The sequence below is a fragment of the Oncorhynchus masou genome, chromosome 11 (assembly GCF_036934945.1).
Source record: "Oncorhynchus masou masou isolate Uvic2021 chromosome 11, UVic_Omas_1.1, whole genome shotgun sequence".
NCBI classification, from domain to species: domain Eukaryota; kingdom Metazoa; phylum Chordata; class Actinopteri; order Salmoniformes; family Salmonidae; genus Oncorhynchus; species Oncorhynchus masou.
Window position 1 is genome coordinate 26,835,198 of NC_088222.1, and position 19,218 is coordinate 26,854,415.

Sequence of the window (19,218 nt, forward strand, 5' to 3'; positions counted from 1 at the left end):
ATGGTACCTCTAGAGACAAAACCTCTCTCATCGTCACTCAATTCCTAGGCTTACCGCCACTGTACTCACATCCTACCATACCCTTGTCTGTACATTATGCCTTGAATCTATTCTTCCGCACCCAGAAACCTGCTCCTTTTACTCTCTGTTCCGAACACACTAGACGACCAGTTCTTTTAGCCTTTAGCCGTACTCTCATCCTACTCCTCCTCTGTTCCTCTGGTGATGTAGAGGTTAACCCTGGCCCTGCAGCCCCCAGGATCACTCCCATGCTCCTTTTACTCTCTGTTCCGAACGCACTAGACGACCAGTTCTTTTAGCCTTTAGCCATACTCTCATCCTACTCCTCCTCTGTTCCTCTGGTGATGTAGAGGTTAACCCTGGCCCTGCAGCCCTCAGCATCACTCCCATTCCCCAGGCGCACTCATTTGTTGACTTCTGTAACCGTAAAAGCCTTGGTTTCATGCATGTTAACATTAGAAGCCTCCTCCCTATGTTTGTTTTATTCACTGCTTTAGCACACTCCGCCATCCCGGATATCCTAGCCGTGTCTGAATCCTGGCTTAGCAAGGCCACCAAAAAAACTGACATTTCCATCCTCAACTATAACATTTTCCTACAAGATTTAACTGCCAAAGGGGGCGGAGTTGCAATCTACTGCAGAGATAGCCTGCAGAGTTCTGTCATACCATCGTGTTATGTGCCCAAATAATTAGTTTCGACTTTTAAAAAATTCACCTTTTCAGAAACAAGTCTCTCACCATTGCTGCTTGTTATAGACCCCCTTCAGCCCCCAGCTTTGCCCTGGACACCATATGTGAATTGATTGCCCCCCATCTATCTTCAAAATTCGTACTGTTAGGTGACCTAAACTGGGACATGCTTAACACCCCGGCCATCCTACAATCTAAGCTAGATGCCCTCAATCTCACACAAATTATCAAGGAACCTACCACTTACAACCCTAAATCCGTAACCATGGGCACCCTCTTAGATATCATCCTGGCCAACTTGCCCTCTAAATACACATCTGCTGTCTTCAACCAGGATCTCAGCGATCACTGCCTCATTGCCTGGTTGCGTAATGGGTCCGCGGTCAAATAACCACCCTTCATCACTGTCAAAAGCTCCCGAAAAAACTTCAGCAAGCAGGCCTTTCTAATTGACCTGGCCCGGGTATCCTGGAAGGATATTGACCTCATCCCGTCAGTAGAGGATGCGTGGTTCCTCTTTAAAAGTTATTTACTCTCCATTTTAAATTAGCATGACCCATTCAAAAAATGTAGAACTAAGAACAGATATAGCCCTTGGTTCACCCCAGACTTGACTGCCCTTGAACAGCACAAAAACATCCTGTGGCGTCCTGCATTAGCATCGAAAAGCCCCTGCGATATGCAACTTTTCAGGGAAGTTAGGAACGAATATACTCAGTTAGATAGCAAAGCGAAGGCTAGCTTTTTCAAACAGAAATGTGCTTCCTGTAGCACTAATTCCAAAACGTTTTGTGACACTGTAAAGTCCATGGAGAATAAGAGGACCTCTTCCCAGCTGCCCACTGCACTGAGGATAGGAAACACTATCATCACCCCCCCCTGCTTCCCCTTCGCCCAAATCTAGACAGCTGATATTCTGAAAGAGCTGCAAATTCTGGATCCCTACAAATCAGCTGGGCTAGACAATCTGAACCCTCTCTTTCTAAAATGATTAGCCGAAATTGTTGCAACCCCTATTACTAACCCATTCAACCTCTCTTTCGCGGCAGGGTAGCCTAGTGGTTAGAGCGTTGGACTCGTAACCAAAAGGTTGCAAGTTCATATCCCCGAGCTGACAAGGTACAAATCTGTCGTTCTGCCCCTGAACAGGCAGTTAACCCACTGTTCCTAGGCCGTCATTGAAAATAAGAATTTGTTCTTAACTGACTTGCCTAGTAAAGGTAAAGGTAAAATAAAAATATATAAAAATCGTCTGAGATCCCCAAAGATTAGAAAGTTGACGCTATCATCCCCCTCTTCAAAGGGGGAGATACTCTAGACCCAAACTGTTATAGACCTATATCCGTCCTGCCCTGCCTTTATAAAATCTTCGAAAGCCAAGTTAACAAACAGATAATTATTTTCGCCTATATGGCCTATTTATTGCCTACCTCCCTAGTCTTCTACATTTGCACACACTGTACATAGATTTTTCTGTTTTTCTTTTCTATTGTGTTGTTGACTGTACGTTTATTTATGTGTAACTCTGTGTTGTTGTTTTTGTCGCAATGCTTTGCTTTATCTTGGCCAGGTCGCAGTTGTAAATGAGAATGTGTTCTCAACTAGACTACCTGGTTAAATAAAGTTGAAATAGAAAATCAAATGAAATACAGATATATGACAGATACACCGATGTGTGTCATCATGACCAGATAAGTGTGAATTGGGTTGAGGTGTGGGTCAATGGACTGCAGTGAGGTGGAAAGGGTTAAGGTGTGGGACAATGGACTGCAGTGAGGTTAAAACCTCTTGAAACTCCCCATCCCAGATCCGGGATCGTGACTAAAGCCTCAGGCTCATTAGCATAACGCAACGTTAACGATTTCTGAAAATCGCAAATAAAATGAAAATAATGCGTCTGCTCTCAAGCTTAGCCTTTTCTTAACAACACTGTCATCTCAGATTTTCAAAATATGCTTTTGAACCATAGAAATTGACTAATTTGTGTAAGAGTATGCAAAGCTAGCTTAGCATTTTGAGTAGCATTTAGCACGCAACATTTTCACAAAAACCAGATAACCAAATAAATAAAATCATTTACCTTTGAAGAGCTTCGGATGTTTTCAATGAGGAGACTCTCAGTTACATACCAAATGCGCAGTTTTTCCTGAAAGCGTCTGTGTGTAGGAGAAATCGTTCCGTTTTGTACATCGCATCTGGCTACCGAAACGAACCGAAAATTCAGTCACCTACAACGTCAAACTTTTTCCGAATTAACTACATAATATCGACCGAAACATGGCAAACGTTGTTTGGAATCAATCCTCAAGGTGTTTTTTCACATATCTCTTCATTGATATATCGTTCGTGGAAGCTTGCATTCTTCTCTAAATTCCATGGAAAAATACTTGCAGCTGACTTTTGCGCACCAATTTCGGCGCAGGACACCGGGCGGACACCTGGTAAATGTGGTCTCTTATGGTCAATCTTCCAATGATCTGCCTACAAATACGTCACAATGCTGCAGACACCTTGGGGAAACGACAGAAAGGGCAGACTTACTCCTCTCGCATTCACAGCCATATAAGGAGACAATGGAAAACAGAGCCTCAAAAATCCTGCTCATTTCCTGGATGCCGTCTCATCTTGGTTTTGCCTGAAGCTCACGTTCTAGGGCACGCACAGAAAATATCTTGGTAGTTCTGGACACGTCAGAGTGTTTTCTTTCGAAAGCTATCAATTATATGCATAGTCGAGCATCTTTTTGTGACAAAATATTTTGTTTAAAACGGGAACGTTTTTCATCCAAAAATGAAATAGCGCCCCCAGAGCATCAAGAGGTTAAAGGGGTCAAGGTGTGGGACAATGGACTGCAGTGAAGTGAAAGGGGTCGAGGTGTGGAACAATGGACTGCAGTGAGGTGAAAGGGGTCGAGGTGTGGGACAATGGACTGCAGTAAGGTGAAAGGGGTCGAGGTGTGGGTCAATGGACTGCAGTGGGGTGAAAAGTGTTGAGGTGTGGGACAGTGGACTGCAGTGAGGTGAAAAGGGTCGAGGTATGGGACAATGGACTGCAGTTAGGTGAAAGGGGTTGAGGTGTGGGACAATGGACTGCAGTGAGGTGAAAGGGGTCGAGGTGTGGGACAATGGACTGCAGTGAGGTGAAATGGGTCGAGGTCTAGGACAATGGACTGCAGTGAGGTGAAAGGGGTTGAGGAGTGGGACAATGGACTGCAGTGGAGTGAAAGGGGTCGAGGTGTGGGACAATGGACTGCGGTGAGGTGAAAGGGGTCGAGGTGTGGAACAATGGACTGCAGTGAGGTGAAAGGGGTCGAGGTATGGAACAATGGACTGCGGTGAGGGTCAGCTAAGCTGCAGGTCATTTACCATCACTCTTTTCACCGAGGAGAATTGATCCCATGAAGTGATGCTTTCTAGTACGTGACAGTTTCCACCCACCAACACAGACTAGTAGAGAGTAAGTCAAGATGGGAGCAGAGCAGGTATGGAACATTAGTGTCTGAAGCCTCTTTTGAAGGGCTTCCTCCCAGCCTGAGGGGGTCAGGAAGTTTCTAGCAGCACTGGTTCAGGTCCCTGGTGTAGCCTTGCATACCAGTAGTTCTGTGTGGGTTGGACGCACCATGACCACTCCTACTCTAGTGTCTGCTCTGCTCTGTTCAGGGACACAGTGGGCGGCTTTGCTGCCTGAGTGGAGTAAAGTTATGTTGGCCTGTTCTCCTGTTCCCGTTGACACGACCAAATGCCTGGTTGCTATGAGACAACCCTGCTGTCTTCATGGTGGCCCTGTACTGAAGGGTAGGAGGGGGTGTCAGACATGTTGCGTGTCTCTGTCACCTCCCTTACTGCTGTTAAATTACAACGGTTTCCTGGAAGTTAAGTTTGTCCTACTGCTCCTTGTTATAGCACTTTTAGTAAAACCACTGGAGTGTGCATGCTGCACATTGCAGGGACAAAAGCTGAGAGACAATGATATATATTTTCTCTGTAAAATAAATAATTGAGAGGGTTGTCATTAGTTTGTCCATTGTCATTGAAACAGCTATCGCCGCTTTGTTAATTTAGAGCATTGTAAAATAATGTCATTAGAAAGAAGACCCATAGTCCGTCAGCGTCATTGACATTGTGTTCAGTTATCTTCCCTCTGTGACCCTTCTGTGACCCAGAGCATCAGTAGTCTGCACTCTGCATGCCCCTCATGACTAATAAAACACTGCAATCTCATGAAACAAGAAATATTTTCTTGGATTCCCTCCAGTCTTCGTCTTTCCCTCGATTTTCTCTGGCCTGACTGGGCATTGATGTAGACCAGAAGGGATTCAAAATAGTCACATAAAAATCATTCCCCTATTGTGTTGCAACAGAGACTTCAGTGTGTTCCAGTCCCAGTGGATGTGAACTATGGTGCTGTTAGTCCCGGATCCCAGGGAAACCTCTGATGCCTTGCTGTTGTGTGCTGAATGGAAATAATAGGGGGATTGCTGCTGATCTAAACTGCTGTCATAGTGCATTTCCTTAGCTCTTAAATCTCCCCCTATCGCTGCCGCTTTTTCAGCCCAAAAACGCTACATGTCTCTTTGCTTATTGATGCTTCTGTTCTCTGATAAATAATTCAAACAGCAGCCCATTTGAATTCCTGACCGGCTGGGCGTTTCTGTCATGTTTGTCTTACATATGGATTTGGTTGATTTATTGGCCCGGGTGGAAAGGTTGTCCAGGAGTGGACGTTTAGCATCATATTATCTGACAGAAACAGGATTAGCCTTCCCCCAGGGGTCCTGGGATCTAAACAAGGGTTTGATTACCTTCCCTTTGTGATTTTCCTGCTTTGACTGCAAATCTCCTCCACCTGAGTCAATCTGCATTCTCATACACTCTCAACCCGCCTTGTCCTCAGGTTCAAACTCTGCAGGTATTTGGCAAATCACCCTAGCTAGCACAAGCTCGATATTCAACTTCGATACAAGCTGGTAACGGTTGGCATTTTACGTTCTGCTTGGTGAGAAGTGATGGTGTCACTGGCTGTATATGTTTCACCTGGCCTACACTGCCTCATTTTAACTGGCTGTACGTGTTTCACCTGGCCTACACTGCCTCATTCTAACTGGCTGTACGTGTTTCACCTGGCCTACAGTGCCTCATTCTAACTGGCTGTACTTTGTTTCACATGGCCTACACTGCCTCATTCTAACTGGCTGTACATGTTTCACCTGACCTACAATGCCTCATTCTAACTGGCTGTACGTGTTTCACCTGGCCTACACTGCCTCATTCTAACTGGCTGTACGCGTTTCACCTGGCCTACACTGCCTCATTCTAACTGGCTGCTACAAGCTGCCATGTAGTCGTTAGCGCAACAGCCATGTGTGTACGCTCTCCTGTAAAGTGTGTTTGTGTAGCGGTAATTCAATGAACGCATTTTGTCATGAGCTTTATTTATTAACAGTGAACTGATTTTGCTTCTTGGCCCCAGACGGCCTTTGTAGAGCGTGGTCCTCTTTCTTGGTGGACACAAAGCCAGAGGACTGCAGCGCTCCAGTCTATAGCTAACGTACCACACACTGAAGAAATAGACTGGGGCGCTTTTCTTCATTGTCACAAAAGGCCAGCCACTCCGCTGGAGTCCCCACTCCCCTTTTACATAGTGATAAGACAGCCATTATCCTCTGAACCTTTCTTTGCACTCGGCCAGGAGAAAGGAAAGAGTGAGAGAAGGGAGGAGGATGGTAGAGAGAGAGAAAGAGAGAGATTTCTCCTTCCCTAGAGTGAGACTGGGCTTCACCTCTGTGTGGAGGGGTTTTGTGTGAGCCGTGAAGAGGTCCTTAACCTTCTATCAGATGGAGCCACAGAGTTGTGCTCTGCCTGAATGGCTGCATTGAAAAGCCCTGAAGCAGAGGATATGCTTCTATAGACTTGGGGAGAGGAGAGAGAGAGAATGCACCGAGCTTCGGTTGGGCCGCTGGAGTGTGACCCTCTCATGATGTGCACGCACTGTGAAACACTCCATCACCGCTGAACTTGTGTCCTGCGTTGAATAGGCTGCCTGACAAACCTGTCCTCCCACTGAGGTGTCATAAAAACAGACAGACAGACACACGGATATCTTAACATCTGAATATGGGAGGCCTATAATACACAGCATTGATGTCCTATAGGCCAATTTATTTGACATAGATGTGCTAGTGTTGCCACTGGCTGTTTGTACTAGACATTATATGTCAGCCTCAGGGAAACATACTACTATTTACCACTGTACAGTAAGCTGTATTCTTCATCGGAAATGTGTTCTAGGGAATTGGATGACTATAGGTGTGAAAAGAGGAAATCCTAGAGGACATATATCAACCAGTTGTATTTTTTCCCACCCGGCCGTATAAGCAGGTGGTTTAGGTCCATGCCCATTTGGAGGTGGTTATAGTACAGCAGCACTGGTAGGTGTGTGGTAGAGCTCTAGAGTAGACTAGTGCCTACATCCTGTGGCAGGGTGGCAGCGTTGCAGTAGGGTGGCTGCAGCAGTGTGGCAGCGTTGCAGCAGTGTGGCTGCAGCAGTGTGGCAGCGTTGCAGCAGGGTGGCTGCAGCAGGGTGGCTGCAGCAGTGTGGCAGCGTTGCAGTAGGGTGGCTGCAGCAGGGTGGCTGCAGCAGGGTGGCTGCAGTAGGGTGGCTGCAGCAGGGTGGCATGGCATGGCAGAGCTCCTCTTTATCCATTCAGACAGTTCTATCAGATCCCTCTGCTCCTGTCTCTTCCCATCTCCTCCCTCACTCCCCATGGCCCTCCTCTACCAGCCAGCCCTGCCACCCTCCCTCCCACCGCACCTCGCCCTGAACTCACCACCCACCGGACCACACCGCACTGCCTCCCCAGGACCCAGCCTGCTCCTCTCCACACCACACATTACCTAGCGACTGTAACCAGGGAATGTGTGGTGCACAGTGACATTGAGATGTCCTATCTCCCCCACTGTGGTTTTGTCTGGTGACGTTTTTTTTCTCATCCAATTTCTCGCTTTTTTATTGTTCTCTCATTGAGAAACCAGGATGAAAATGAGTGGGCCTAAGTCTGTTTTTAAGCACTTCTTCTGAATTATAGGGAACAGATTTCTGTTTTACAATCTGTTGTGAGATGTGTGAGAATAAACATTTGCCGTCTGTGTCTCTCTGTGTGGCTTTATTGACCAGCATGATGAGAGTTGATATCATCATGGATCATGTTGCTGCCTGGTGGCACAGCAGATGAGGCTGGGGTTGGTTAGTGCAGTGAGGTGTCTCTGCCCGGTTGGCTCTAACTGTCTATGGTTCCATGAGGAAGACTATCCATTGTCCCCCATTGAAGGATACACACTATTTGCTCTCTTTTACTTGTCAGCATCTTTGCCTCTTTTCCACACTACATCACCATTGTATTTCTTTTCCATGTCTCTCCTATCTGCCTTCAGACTAATGTCTGTTTTCCTCTTTGGTCTTTCAGGTAGAAGACGCCATGCTTATGTTTGATAAAACGACTAACAGACATAGAGGTAAGTCCACCATCCATATATTACCCTCCCCTGTGTTTTTCTTTAATGTGTATTCATGTGACAGAAAATAGTAAATTTCTGTGGTAGTTTCCCTTGTAAACAGCACAAGGGTGATTCATTTCACATGGTGCCAGCTTGTTACAGTGCTTATCCAAGCACTGGAAAACATCATTTAAAAATCAATATAGTGGTATTTAAAACCTACGACCTGGATGAGGCGTGACTGAGGTCACAGGTGGTGGGGGATGTTGTTTAGGAACACACTTGGGAACACACTCTTCCTCTCTGGGTGTCTGTAGGGGGTTATGGAGCCAGCCGAGGGTGCTGCCTACCTGCTGCCTGGCTCTAGTTCTACCAGTCGCTGCGCTGGGAGATAACAGAAGAGATAAGGCCCAGGAGAAATGCTGTCTTTATCTCTCTTATCTGCTCTTTATCTGGGATTAGGGGGAGGCTTCTCTAAAGCAGAGGACTTTCCAAAGACAGACTATCTCCCTCTCCTTCCCTGAACTACAATAGCACCACCAGACACTGTGCCCTGTATATTGCCTCATTATGGTTACGTACATTTCTTGTGTTATTTTTTGATTGATTAGATTTTTTTTAAACTTTTGTTTATTTCGTAAATATTATATTAACTCTATTTCTTGAACTGCATTGTTGGTTAAGGGCTTGTGAGTAAGCATTTCACAGTAAGATCTACTCCACCTACTACACGCATGTGACAAATAAAATGTGATTTGATTTTGATCTCCACAGCGCCAGCCAGGCCACTAATCACTAACCAATAGCAGGCTAAAAGACACTAAAACATCTAATATAGTCTACAGCCGATAGACAGACAGACATAGTGCCTCTGTTAATGTTCCTGTGGTCCACAGTGATGTGTAGCAATGCTGATGTGATGATAGTATGTAAACTATAAATGCCACAGTAGTGCAGCCATTGAGGGGGTGCGTGCTTAGTCCTTTCCTGTACTCCCTGTTCAGCCACGACACCATCATTAAGTTTGCAGACAACGCGACAGTGGTAGGCCTGATCACCGACCATGATGAGAGCCTATAGGGAGGAGGTCAGAGACCTGTCAGTGTGGTGCCATGACATCAACCTCTCCCTCAACGTCAGCACAAAAGAGCTGATCATGGACTCAGAGGGCCGAGCATGCCCACATTCACATTGACGGGTCGTTGTGTAGTGGAAGAAAAGCTTGTTGCGGCTTTACGCATGACATTGTGAGTTAACCCAACAAGGCTGTAGTGGAGTGGGTCAAGAGCTTCAAGTTCCTCAGTGTCCACATCACTAAGGACCTATCATGGTCCAAACACACCAACAAAGTCTTGAAGAGGGCACAAAAACATCTCTTCACCCTCAGGAGGCTGAAAAGATTTGGAATAGGCCTCAGATCCTCAAAACATTTCCAGCTGCACCATTGAGAGCATCTTGACTAGATGGATCACCGCCTGTTATGATCTGCTTGGCATCCGACCGTAAGGTGCTACAGAGGGTAGTGCATATGGCCCAGAACATCACTTGGGCCAAGCTCCCTGCCGTCCAAGACCTCTATACCAGGGCATGTCAGAGGAAGCTCTAAAAATTGTCAAAGTATCCAGCCACCTAAATCATAGACTGTTCTCTCTGCTACCGTACAGCAAGTCCGGTACCGAACAGCGGTACCAAACCAAACGGCTCATGAACAGCTTCTACTCCCAAGCCAGCAGACTGTTGAACAGTTAATCAAATGGCTACCATGACTATTTGCATTGAACCCCTTTTTGTTTGCACTGACTCTCTTGTATTTGTATTTATTATAGATCCTCATTAGTTCCTGCCAAGGCAACAGCTACTATTTATGTGGTCCAGCAAAATTAAGGCCGTTATACAATGTTTTAAAACATTACAATACATTCACAACAGATTTCACAACAATTGAAGTGTGTACTTTCAGGCCGCTACTCTACTACCACATATCTACAACATAAAATCCATGTGTCCATGTGTGTATAGTGCATATGTTAACATGTGTGTGTGTATTTGTGTGTCTCTACATAGTCCCTGCTGTACCATAAGGTCTATTTTTTCTGTTTTATAAATCTGATTCTACTGCTTGCATAAGTTACTTGACGTGGAATAGAGTTGCATGTAGTCATGGCTCTATGTAGTGCGGTGCGCCTCCCATAGTCTGTTCGAGACTTGGGGACTGGTGACATTATTTTTTTTTATTTCACCTTTATTTAACCAGGTAGGCAAGTTGAGAACAAGTTCTCATTTACAATTGCGATCTGGCCAAGATAAAGCAAAGCAGTTCGACACATACAACGACACAGAGTTACACATGGAGTAAAACAAACATACAGTCAATAATACAGTATAAACAAGTCTATATACGATGTGAGCAAATAAGGTGAGATAAGGGAGGTAAAGGCAAAAAAAGGCCATGGTGGCAAAGTAAATACAATATAGCAAGTAAAACACTGGAATGGTAGATTTGCAATGGAAGAATGTGCAAAGTAGAAATAAAAATAATGGGGTGCAAAGGAGCAAAATAAATAAATAAATTAAATACAGTAGGGAAAAAGGTAGTTGTTTGGGCTAAAATATAGGTGGGCTATGTACAGGTGCAGTAATCTGTGAGCTGCTCTGACAGTTGGTGCTTAAAGCTAGTGAGGGAGATAAGTGTTTCCAGTTTCAGAGCTTTTTGTAGTTCGTTCCAGTCATTGGCAGCAGAGAACTGGAAGGAGAGGCTGCCAAAGAAAGAATTGGTTTTGGGGGTGACTAGAGAGATATACCTGCTGGAGCATGTGCTACAGGTGGGAGATGCTATGGTGACCAGCGAGCTGAGATAAGGGGGGACTTTACCTAGCAGGGTCTTGTAGATGACATGGAGCCAGTGGGTTTGGCGACGAGTATGAAGCGAGGGCCAGCCAACGAGAGTGTACAGGTCGCAATGGTGGGTAGTATATGGGGCTTTGGTGACAAAACGGATTGCACTGTGATAGACTGCATCCAATTTGTTGAGTAGGGTATTGGAGGCTATTTTGTAATTGACATCTCCAAAGTCGAGGATTGGTAGGATGGTCAGTTTTACAAGGGTATGTTTGGCAGCATGAGTGAAGGATGCTTTGTTGCGAAATAGGAAGCCAATTCTAGATTTAACTTTGGATTGGAGATGTTTGATATGGGTCTGGAAGGAGAGTTTACAGTCTAACCAGACACCCAGGTATTTGTAGTTGTCCACGTATTCTAAGTCAGAGCCGCCCAGAGTAGTGATGTTGGACAGGCGGGCAGGTGCAGGTAGCGATCGGTTGAAGAGCATGCATTTAGTTTTACTTGTATTTAAGAGCAATTGGAGGCCACGGAAGGAGAGTTGTATGGCATTGAAGCTTGCCTGGAGTGTTGTTAACACAGTGTCCAAAGAAGGGCCAGAAGTATGCAGAATGGTGTCGTCTGCGTAGAGGTGGATCAGAGACTCACCAGCAGCAAGAGCGGCCTCATTGATGTATACAGAGAAGAGAGTCGGTCCAAGAATTGAACCCTGTGGCACCCCCATAGAGACTGCCAGAGGTCTGGACAGCAGACCCTCCGATTTGACACACTGAACTCTATCAGAGAAGTAGTTGGTGAACCAGGCGAGGCAATCATTTGAGAAACCAAGGCTGTTGAGTCTGCCGATGAGGATGTGGTGATTGACAGAGTCAAAAGCCTTGGCCAGATCAATGAATACGGCTGCACAGTAATGTTTCTTATCGATGGCGGTTAAGATATCGTTTAGGACCTTGAGCGTGGCTGAGGTGCACCCATGACCAGCTCTGAAACCAGATTGCATAGCAGAGAAGGTATGGTGAAATGGTCGGTAATCTCTTTGTTGACTTGGCTTTCGAAGACCTTAGAAAGGCATGGTAGGATAGATATAGGTCTGTAGCAGTTTGGGTCAAGAGTGTCCCCCCTTTGAAGAGGGGGATGACCGCAGCTGCTTTCCAATCTTTGGGAAATGGGACATGTCTTGTGGGGTATGCATGGGTGTCTTAGCTGTGTGCTAGTAGTTTAAACAGACAGCTCGGTGCATTCAACATGTCAATACTTCTCACAAACACAAGTAGTGATGAAGTGAATCTCTCCTCTAGCCAGGAGAGATTGACATGCATATTATTAATGGTTTTAAGATTATTAAGATTTTAAAAAGTAAGGGGCCTAGACAGCTGCCCTGGGGAATGTCTGACTTTATCTGTATTATTTTGGAGAGGCTTCCAATAAAGAATACCCTCCCTCTGTGTTCTGTTAGACGGTATCTCTCGATCCACAATATAGCAGGTTATACAGCCAAAACCCATACGTTATGATCGATAATGTCAAAAGCTGCACTGAAGTCTAACAAAACAGCTCCCACCATTTTGTTATTATCAATTTCTCTTAGCCAATCATCATTAATTTGTGTAAGTACATGTTGAATGCCCTTCCCTATAAGCGTATTGAAAATGTTGCTTACTGTTAATAGCATTGTAGCTGGACGAACACATTTTTTTCCAAAGGTTTACTAACTGTCTTACCATTACGCTAGCGTTGCAAAATAAATTGACACATACATTTTATTCAATCATTGCACCCGCACTGCTCACACTCGCCGACGAGCGTCTTCATTGCCAGGAGCTAAAATAGAAGTTGCTTCTATTTGTGGCGCAGAACGTGCTGCAAGTCCTGCCTCTCTGTTTGGTGCCGGTCTCCATGGAGTGGCGGATCAGCCTCATTGGCTTTTAGAAGCATATGCCCACGTGCCATCTCCTCATTGGTTATACACACGTGGGTGATTGAAAGATGAACGGAGGTCGGTTGTGGTAATACACCTTATGAAAGTTAGTTGCCAACCGCCATATCAAGTCCAAAGAAGAAAAAGCCTGGAAGGACAAATAGGAAAAAATAGCTAGCAACTGCAAGCTAGCTAAATTTCCATAAATGTTTAATGCTTTTCGACCTGTCCCCAAATTAATATAATTGGTTCAGAGTTTGTTTTGATATTTTAACCTGCGTGTCGTGATATCGTTTGGTGTGAGGAGACAAAATCAATTTGCGCACGATGGCACACACGGATGCACGCGCATGTCCGGTTTGGGCATAGTGTAAGGGTTGGTAACAGACTGTTTGGTCGGCTGTTTGAGTCAGGAAAGGGTGCTTTGCTATTCTTGGGTAGCGGAATGACTTTAGCTTCCCTCCAGGCCTGAGAGCACACATTTTCCTGTAGGCTTAGATTGAAGAGATGAACCGGCTCTATGCACACTCACTAGACTCTACCCACACACTCACACATACTACATTGACACTCCAACACACACATACTGCTTTTTCAAGCAGAAATTTATATCATGTAGCTCTAACTCCAAAAAGTTTTGGGACACTGTAAAGTCCATGAAGAACAAGAGCATCTCCTCCCAGCTGCCCGCTGCACTGAGGCTCGGTAACACGGTCACCACTGATAAATCCATGATAATCGAACATTTCAATAAACATTTCTCAACGGCTGGCCATGCCTTCCTCCTAGCTACTCCAAACTCGGCCAACAGCCCCCCCTGCAGCTATTCTGCAAGAGCTGCAAAACCTGGACCCGTACAAATCAGCTGGGCAAGACAATCTGGACCCTCTCTTTCTAACACTGTCCGCCGCCATTGTTGCAACCCCTAATTCCAGCCTGTTCAACCTCTCTTATGTATTGTCCGAGATCCCTAAAAATTGGAAAGCTGCCGCGGTCATCCCCCTCTTCAGAGGGGGTGACACCCTAGACCCAAACTGTTACAGACCTATATCAATCCTGCCCTGCCTATCTTCGAAAGCCAAGTTAATAAACAGATCACTGACCATGTCGAATCCCACCGTACTTTCTCCGCTGTGCAATCTGGTTTCCGAGCCGGTCACGGGTGCACCTCAGCCACGCTCAAGGTACTAAACAATATCATAACCGCCATTCATTGACCTGGCAAAGGCTTTCGACTCTGTCAATCACCGTATTCTTATCGGCAGACTCAATAGCCTTGGTTTTTCTAATGACTGCCTCGTCTGGTTCACCAACTACTTTGCAGACAGAGTTCAGTGTGTCAAATCGGAGGGCATGTTGTCCGGACCTCTGGCAGTCTCCACAGGGTTCAATTCTCGGGCCGACTCTTTTCTCTGTATACATCAATGATGTCGCTCTTGCTGTGGGCGATTCCCTGATCCACCTCTACACAGACGACACCATTCTGTATACTTCTGCCCCTTCCTTGGACACTGTGCTAACTAACCTCCAAACGAGCTTCAATGCCATACAACACTCCTTCCATGGCCTCCAACTGCTCTTAAACGCTAGTAAAACCAAATGCATGCTTTTCAACCGTTCGCTGCCTGCACCCAACCCCCCCGACTAGCATCAACACCCTGGACAGTTCCGACCTAGAATTTGTGGACAACTATAAATACCTAGGTGTCTGGCTAGACTGTAAAACCTCCTTCCAGACTCATATTAAAAATCTCCAATCCAAAATTAAATCTAGAATCAGCTTTCTATTTCGCAACAAAGCTTCCTTCACTCAAGTCGCCAAACTTACCCTAGTAAAACTGACTATCCTACCGCTCCTCGACTTCGGCGATGTCATCTACAAAATAGCTTCCAATACTCTACTCAGCAAACTGGATGCAGTCTATCACAGTGCCATCCGTTTTGTTACCAAATTACCTTATACCACCCACCACTGGCTCCAGGTCATCTATAAGTCTATACAAGGTAAAAGCTCCATCTTATCTCAGTTCACTGGTCACGATAACAACACCCACCCGTAGCACACGTTCCAGCAGGTATATCTCACTGATCAACCCCAAAGCCAACACCTACTTTGGCCGCCTTTCCTTCCAGTTTTCTGCTGCCAGTGACTGGAATGAATTGCAACAATCGCTGAAGTTGGAGACTTTTATTTCCCTCACCAACTTTAAACATCAACTATCTGAGCAGCGAACCGGTCCCTGCAGCTGTACATAGTCCATCTGTAATAGCCCACCCAATCTATCTACCTCATCTCCATACTGTTTTTATTTGATTTACTTTTCTGCTCTTTTGCACACTAGTATCTCTACTTGCACATCATCATCTGCTCATTTTCTGCTCATTTATCACTGCTCATCTGCTCATCATCTGCTCATTTATCACTCCAGTGTTAACTCCAATCTGCTAAATTGTAATTATTCGCTCCTATTCATTGCTACCTCCTCAAGCCTTTTGCACACACTGTATATAGACTTTATTTTTTATACTGTGTGATTGACTTGTTTATTGTGTTATTGGCTTGTCTATTGTTTACTCCATGTGTAACTCTGTGTTGTTGTATGTGTCACACTGCTTGCTTTATCTTGGTCAGGTTGCAGTTGCAAATGAGAACTTGTTCTCAACTAGGCTACCTGGTTAAATAAAGGTTAAATAAGATAAAAGATCTACTCCGATTGCAGAGTACGGGTAAGATAGTATAGCTAGCTACATTTTCAGATATTACACATTTCAAACTTTGACAGAGAGTTGTTTTCATTTCAAGTTAAAGTGTACTGTTTGCTAGCTAGCTAACGTTAGCTGGCTGGCTCACTAGCTAACGTTACGTGTATGATCTTATTATTGTATGATCTTATGATCTTATAGCTAGCTGACATTGAACCTGGTTGGTTAGGTAACTGCAGATTAATGCAGGGTAGTAACGTCATGAGTTGGGATTATGGTTCATTGTTTACGTATCTAGCTACATGTCTTAACCTCTAGCGTCGAGCAATCCCATATCCGGGAGCGTAATCATAGCCTCAAGCTCATTAGCATAACGCAACGTTAACTATTCATGAAAATCGCAAATGAAATGAAAGAATTATATTCACTCACAAGCTTAGCCTTTTGTTAACAACACTGTCATCTCAGATTTTCAAAATATACTTTTCAACCATCGCTACACAAGCATTTGTGTAAGAGGTATTGATAGCTAGCATAGCATTAGCCTAGCATTCAGCAGTCACAAAAACAAGAAAAGCATTCAAATAAAATTATTTATCTTTGAAGAACTTCGGATGTTTTCAATGAGGAGACTCAGTTAAATAGCAAATGTTCAGTTTTTCCAAAAATATTATTTGTGTAGGAGAAATCACTCCGTTTTGCTCATCACGTTTGGCTAAGAAAAAAACCCCAAAATTCAGTCATTACAATGCCAAACTTTTTCCAAATTAACTTCATAATATTGACAGAAACATGGCAAACGTTGTTTAGAATCAATCCTCAAGGTGTTTTTCACATATCTATTCGATGATAAATCATTCGTGGCAGTTGCCTTTCTCCTCTGAACCGAATGGAAAAGTGGACGCAGCTGGAGATTGCGCAATAATTTCGACGGAGGATACCAACGGACACCTGGTAAATGTAGTCTCTTATGGTCAATCTTCCAATGATATGCCTACAAATACGTCACAATGCTGCAGACACCTTGGGGAAATGACAGAAAGTGTAGGCTCATTCCTTGCGCATTCACAGCCATATAAGGAGACATTGGAACACACCGCCTTCAGAATCTGGGCCATTTCCTGTTTGAAATTTCATCTTGGTTTCACCTGTAGCATAAGTTCTGTGGCACTCACAGACAATATCTTTGCAGTTTTTGGAAACGTCAGAGTGTTTTCTTTCCAAAGCTGTCAATTATATGCATAGTCGAGCATCTTTTCGTGACAAAATATATTTTTTAAAACGGGAACGTTTTTTTATCCAAAAATTAAAAGAGCGCCCCCTATATCGAAGAAGTTAAGAAAAGACTCCACTATGCAAGTATCCTTTTCAATAGAATGTTACTGCGACAACTTTTGATAGACGTAGCTGGTAAATTCCCTCTGGCTATCTACTCTGATTTCAGAGCACTCTCATCTGAGTGTGCAAAGCACAGAATAACTGACAAATTTACAAACGCTCAACACCCGTTGAATATGGCCGGTGTAACTAAACGTTGGCAAAAAAGCATAAATTGTTGCCAGCAGCACAGTTGCAGTCATCAACGCTCTGAAAAGTAAAATGGTCAGTGAGCTGTTCTTTCATTTGTGTCTGGAAATAGCTAGCAAGCTAGCCAATGTTAGCTAGTTAGCTTGGGTGCTTGACTGTTGTTGTTCGGACAGAAAACTTGGATCAACCCTTAAAGAGATGGGTGGGGCTAAAGCTTAAGGGGGTGTGAACGATGCTGAATGGGTTTAGACATGAAAAGCTCTCCAGTAGGTACCAAAATATTAAAAGGCCATTTTCTCAAAAATGAGGTTACAAGTTTATCAACTTTCAAAACATAATTACTTTCCCGTTGTTCCTCAAATGCAGTATATGATATACCATTTTGTAGCTCTGTGTCTCTGCTTTTATCCAATGTAGAAAACACTATTTCAAATTTTGCTACATAAGAGACCGAATCAAGGCGGTCGGTCACAAATGGTAGTAAGACAAAGGAAGTCTCTCACTATTGTTAAGCTCTGAATCAGAAAAATGGCCAGGCCGGGTGTTTATCCATCACTGTCTTCATTTGAAGGGCATTTGGCAGCTCAAAGGCAAACACGTAACACACTGACTGAGAGCAGCTCGGCTCCCATCCCTATCTCCTTCACAGACACACACAGACAGAGCAGAAGTGCAATGCAGTCAGAGAGAGAGAGAGAGAGAGGAGGGAAAAGCAGAAACTCGTCATCTCAAAGCAGACCTCACAATGGGTTCTGTCACTAAACATCACTTTTCACTCAAACCCATACAGCACTTTCACTAGTTCACATTCTGCTCACTGGCGCTTTACCAGACACATTGACAGCAGGCAACACACACACACACGTTTATGCGTGCACATTTAGTCATTTATTTAACCCTTATTTTACCAGGTAAGTTGACTGAGAACACATTCTCATTTACAGCAACAACCTGGGTAAACGCACACGGACAATACATGCATGAAAACGCACACACACACACAAATGTACGAAACACACACACACAGACTAGCACAAAGAAAACTATACAACATTTACGCATCACATGAGTTGCTCGATCCTTAGTAAAGCTCTACATCTGCTTACGTGGTTGGGAAACACTTCCACAGAGAGGTCTGGCCCAATGCTGAGGAGATAGTGTTAGTGAGAGAAGCTGGCTAGTGTGAGAGACAGAGGGGAAGTGTCTGGGCTCAGTGTTGTTTATATGAGGAGGACAGGAAATGCCTGTCAGCAGCTGTAGGACACACACTTCCCTCTAAGAGCAGAGAAGAGAAGAGGAGAGGAGGAGAGTAGGGAGGGAAATTCTAACAAGTAGCAGCCTAGAAGGCTATCGGAACGGGTGGAGGGATAGCTAGCCCTTTTTTTGCTTATTTTTCCCCCCACCTTTATTTAACTAGATAAGTCAATTAGGAACAAATTCCTTTTTACAATGACGGCCCACCCCGGCCAAACCTGAACAATGCTGGGCCAATTGTGAGCCGCACTGTGGGACTCCCAATCATGGGCGGATGTGATACAGCCTGGATAGCCAGAGCAAATATACCAGCTACGTCTATCAACCGTTGTCACAGTGACATTCTATTAAAATGGATACTTGCATAGTAGAGTATTTTGTTAAGACCTGTAGCTAGCTAGCTATACAATGAACCATCATCCCAACTCATGATGTTACTACCCTGCATGAATCTGCAGGTAACTAACCAACAAGGTACAATGTTAGTTAGCTAACATTAAGCTATAACTAGCAAAGCAAATGGCTCTGAGGTACGAATAATAAGATCATACACGTGACGTTAGCTAGCGAGCCAGCTAATGTTAGCTAGCTAGCTAACAGTACACTTTAACTTAATGAAAACTACTTTCTGTCAAAATTAGAAACGTATAATATCTGAAAATGCAGCTAGCTAGACTATCTAACCTATATACATCATGGATGAACGCTTCTCCCTGTCACGGATGCCATGGTTGCCCTTAGTTTGAAGATGTAATCCAGAGACAGGTGTTTT

The 19,218-nt window shown here is 44.5% G+C and overlaps 1 protein-coding gene across 12 annotated transcripts in view; it reads left to right on the plus strand.

The window, feature by feature from the left end:
* LOC135548393 (RNA-binding protein Musashi homolog 2) overlaps positions 1–19,218 on the plus strand; it is a 399,534-nt gene that overhangs the window by 202,660 nt on the left and 177,656 nt on the right. For all 12 annotated transcript variants that reach the window (XR_010456818.1, XR_010456817.1, XR_010456819.1 and 9 more), the window contains exon 7: positions 8,176–8,224. Coding sequence is in view for 9 of the 12 variants with exons in the window: in XM_064977945.1 (XP_064834017.1) it covers positions 8,176–8,224 (49 nt within the window). In the remaining 3 variants the exon portion in view is untranslated. The remainder of the gene's footprint in view (positions 1–8,175; positions 8,225–19,218) is intronic.